This window comes from Condylura cristata, unplaced genomic scaffold (assembly GCF_000260355.1).
Source record: "Condylura cristata isolate star-nosed mole 26May11 unplaced genomic scaffold, ConCri1.0 scaffold00010, whole genome shotgun sequence".
Taxonomy (NCBI): Eukaryota; Metazoa; Chordata; class Mammalia; order Eulipotyphla; family Talpidae; genus Condylura; species Condylura cristata.
In genome coordinates this window covers 41,199,049-41,201,678 of record NW_004567111.1, presented here as the reverse complement: position 1 = coordinate 41,201,678, position 2,630 = coordinate 41,199,049, and the positions used below count along the sequence as shown (strand labels likewise).

At 41.1% G+C, this 2,630-nt stretch overlaps 1 protein-coding gene across 1 annotated transcript in view; it reads left to right on the top strand.

Annotated features, from left to right (window-relative positions):
* Positions 1–2,630, top strand: part of FLT3 (fms-related tyrosine kinase 3) — a 62,097-nt gene that overhangs the window by 52,004 nt on the left and 7,463 nt on the right. Inside the window, exon 21 of the mRNA XM_012723383.1 lies at positions 154–253. Coding sequence (XP_012578837.1) covers positions 154–253 — 100 coding nt within the window. The remainder of the gene's footprint in view (positions 1–153; positions 254–2,630) is intronic.

Below are 2,630 nucleotides of genomic sequence, written 5' to 3'. Positions count from 1 at the left end.
CTGAGAGCAGGGCCTTTCTCAGTGGCGTTCTGGCACCCAGTGGTGTCTGGGCAATGGGAGCGCCGAGTCTGTGTCTACTGAGGAAGTGACTGAATAAACCAACGAATGAAGAAAGAAAGAATGAATGGTTATATTGTCTGGTGTTTTCCTCAGGCGTCAACCCTTACCCTGGTATTCCAGTTGATGTGAACTTCTATAAGCTCATTCAGAGTGGATTTAAAATGGATCAGCCATTTTATGCGACAGAAGAAATGTAAGTTCAAATCAGACAGTAAATTGGCTGAAATTGGGAGGTTACATTCTGCCTAGTTTCAAATGGTTGACAAAAATCATCAAAACTCCTTAATGAAAAGTTTGTATGATTCCCTTTTAAAAAAAGAAAAGAAAACCTTTCCTTATTATTTCAAAGATTTCTGAACAAAAGTGAAAATTTCCTGCCCTAAGAGGCTCAGGCACAGCCGGGGTTTCAGTTCCTTTGCTTGAGGGATCCATGAACGTGCTAAATCTCCACAGCCAGACTTTATTTTTTAAAAGATTTATTTTTATTTATTTATTTATGCATATGAGAATGGGGGTACAGGATGAGGTCAGGGGGTGAGAGAATTCACCAGAGACAGAGTGGGAAGCAGAACAGACAGATCCCTGAAACACACTACTGAGAGGAGAAATGGGCTAGTCAAGAGGCCCATGTGGGTCAGCTCCCTGGCTGGGGATCAAATTCATGCCGCAGAGGCTGTGGAGAGCTTCATAGTGCTGAGACTTAACCTCCTGCACCACCAGGGAGGCCCCATATCATATTTTTTAAATGCATGTCTCTATGTCATCTAATTTGTCACCTTTCTCCCCCTCCTCTCCGCGTTCCCTCCTCCCCTTCTTTCTTCCTTCCCTCCTGGCATTTTTCCTTAAAACTTTATTCTTTCCTATTTCTGGAAGGCAGGAATCTGCAGCGAAGGTGTCAGTGGGCCATGCTCCCTCTGAGCTCCACGTAGAAGCTTTCTTCCTAGCATCTGGTGGTGGCTCTTGATCCTTGGCTCACAGCTGCATCACCTCTCTCTCTGCCTCTTATCATCACAAGGCATTTCCCTTACTACGCATTGTTCAAATTCCCCCTTCTTATAAGGACACTGTCATACTGGATTATCTCCTACAGATAGCCACCTTTTAATTTGATTGCTTCTGCAGAGGTTATTTCCAAACAAGGTCACATTCGCAGATCCTGGGAGTTAGTGCTTGAACACATCTTTTGGGAGACACTGGTCAACCCATACCAAAGAGTCCAAGATGACTTTAACATATTTATCTTGGACTATTGTCATGTTAATAAAGCCACTAAGAAAAACTGAGACTAGAAAAAGGTGTATTTGTGACAAGAAAAAGACTGGAACAAAACAGCTTGCAGGAATATTTTCAGTGCTATCAACTATAACTATACTGTTTATCAGTATCCTGTAGGTTAATAGCATTTTAATAAACAAGAGCAGACACAAAAAGAAACTGAAAAGAATAGCCAAAATAAGTGTAACCAATTAAAGGAAAATAGAATTTCAAAAAGGAGAGTGATTTTCAACAGCTGAGCTGAGCTGTTTCTTCTACCAGGAAAGGAATTCTTGAAACTCAAAATATAATAGATCCTACATAGATATGTGTTTCAATTGTAAGAAAAATAAGAATGAAAACACCACTTCAGTTAACCTGAAGTCATATGCAGACCTTAATGCAACATGGAGCTGAGTACATTTCTAATCTAACCATCATCATGCACGTTTCCTTGATTATTCGATAGAAAGTGGCCAGAATGCACATCATCGTGTGTGAATGCCTGCGAGTGTGTGAGCCTCTGAGGATACTCAGCAACAACCCACTCGAGCCTGGACATGATAAGGGCCCCTGCCTCGGCCTGCTCTATGGCCCCACCTCACAGGTCACGGTGGTGTAAGAGAGCCCAGAGTAATTATATTCCCAGATGAGTTACTCCTGTAATTATACTTGAAGTTGCTAACTAGTCAGATGATTGCAGTTACAACCTAGAAATTTCTGGGCTTAGATCTTTTTAATAAGAGACATTTAGAAAGCCAGAGTCATTACATGCTAAGAACAAAGGCCATTCAGTAAACCTCCCCCCACCCTTGCCACTTTACAAATTAAATCTGGAGTTTTTTTTGCTTTTCATCTGAAATTATTAATAAACAAGATTTTGCAGTCTGTTGTGTAGCTCCCCACTTGCATCAAGGCAGTGGAGTGTGGTGGCATGAACTCTGGCCTGGGAGCTGGTCTCCTGGGTCACAGTTCCGGCTCTACCAGTAAACTGCTGCATAAATATAAGCTAGTCAGTTACCGCTGAGGCCTAGTTTGCCTCATTTGCAAAAGGGCATGCTTTCCCATAAAACACTCAAGGGACACAAACCTGTGAGAAGCAGAATTATTTTTATGCTGATGCTGAGATAGAATAGACTTTCAAGGTATTAAGGGAAATAATGTCAACCTTTATGCTAAACATGGGCTGTTTATTCCCAGAGAGACTCAATACACCTTTTGCATTTATATGAGCTGTTACAGCAATTTTGAGGCTACTTCTAGGCAAAGTGAACAAATATTTTACATTGATTTTATGAGTTTTATTTATTTATTTA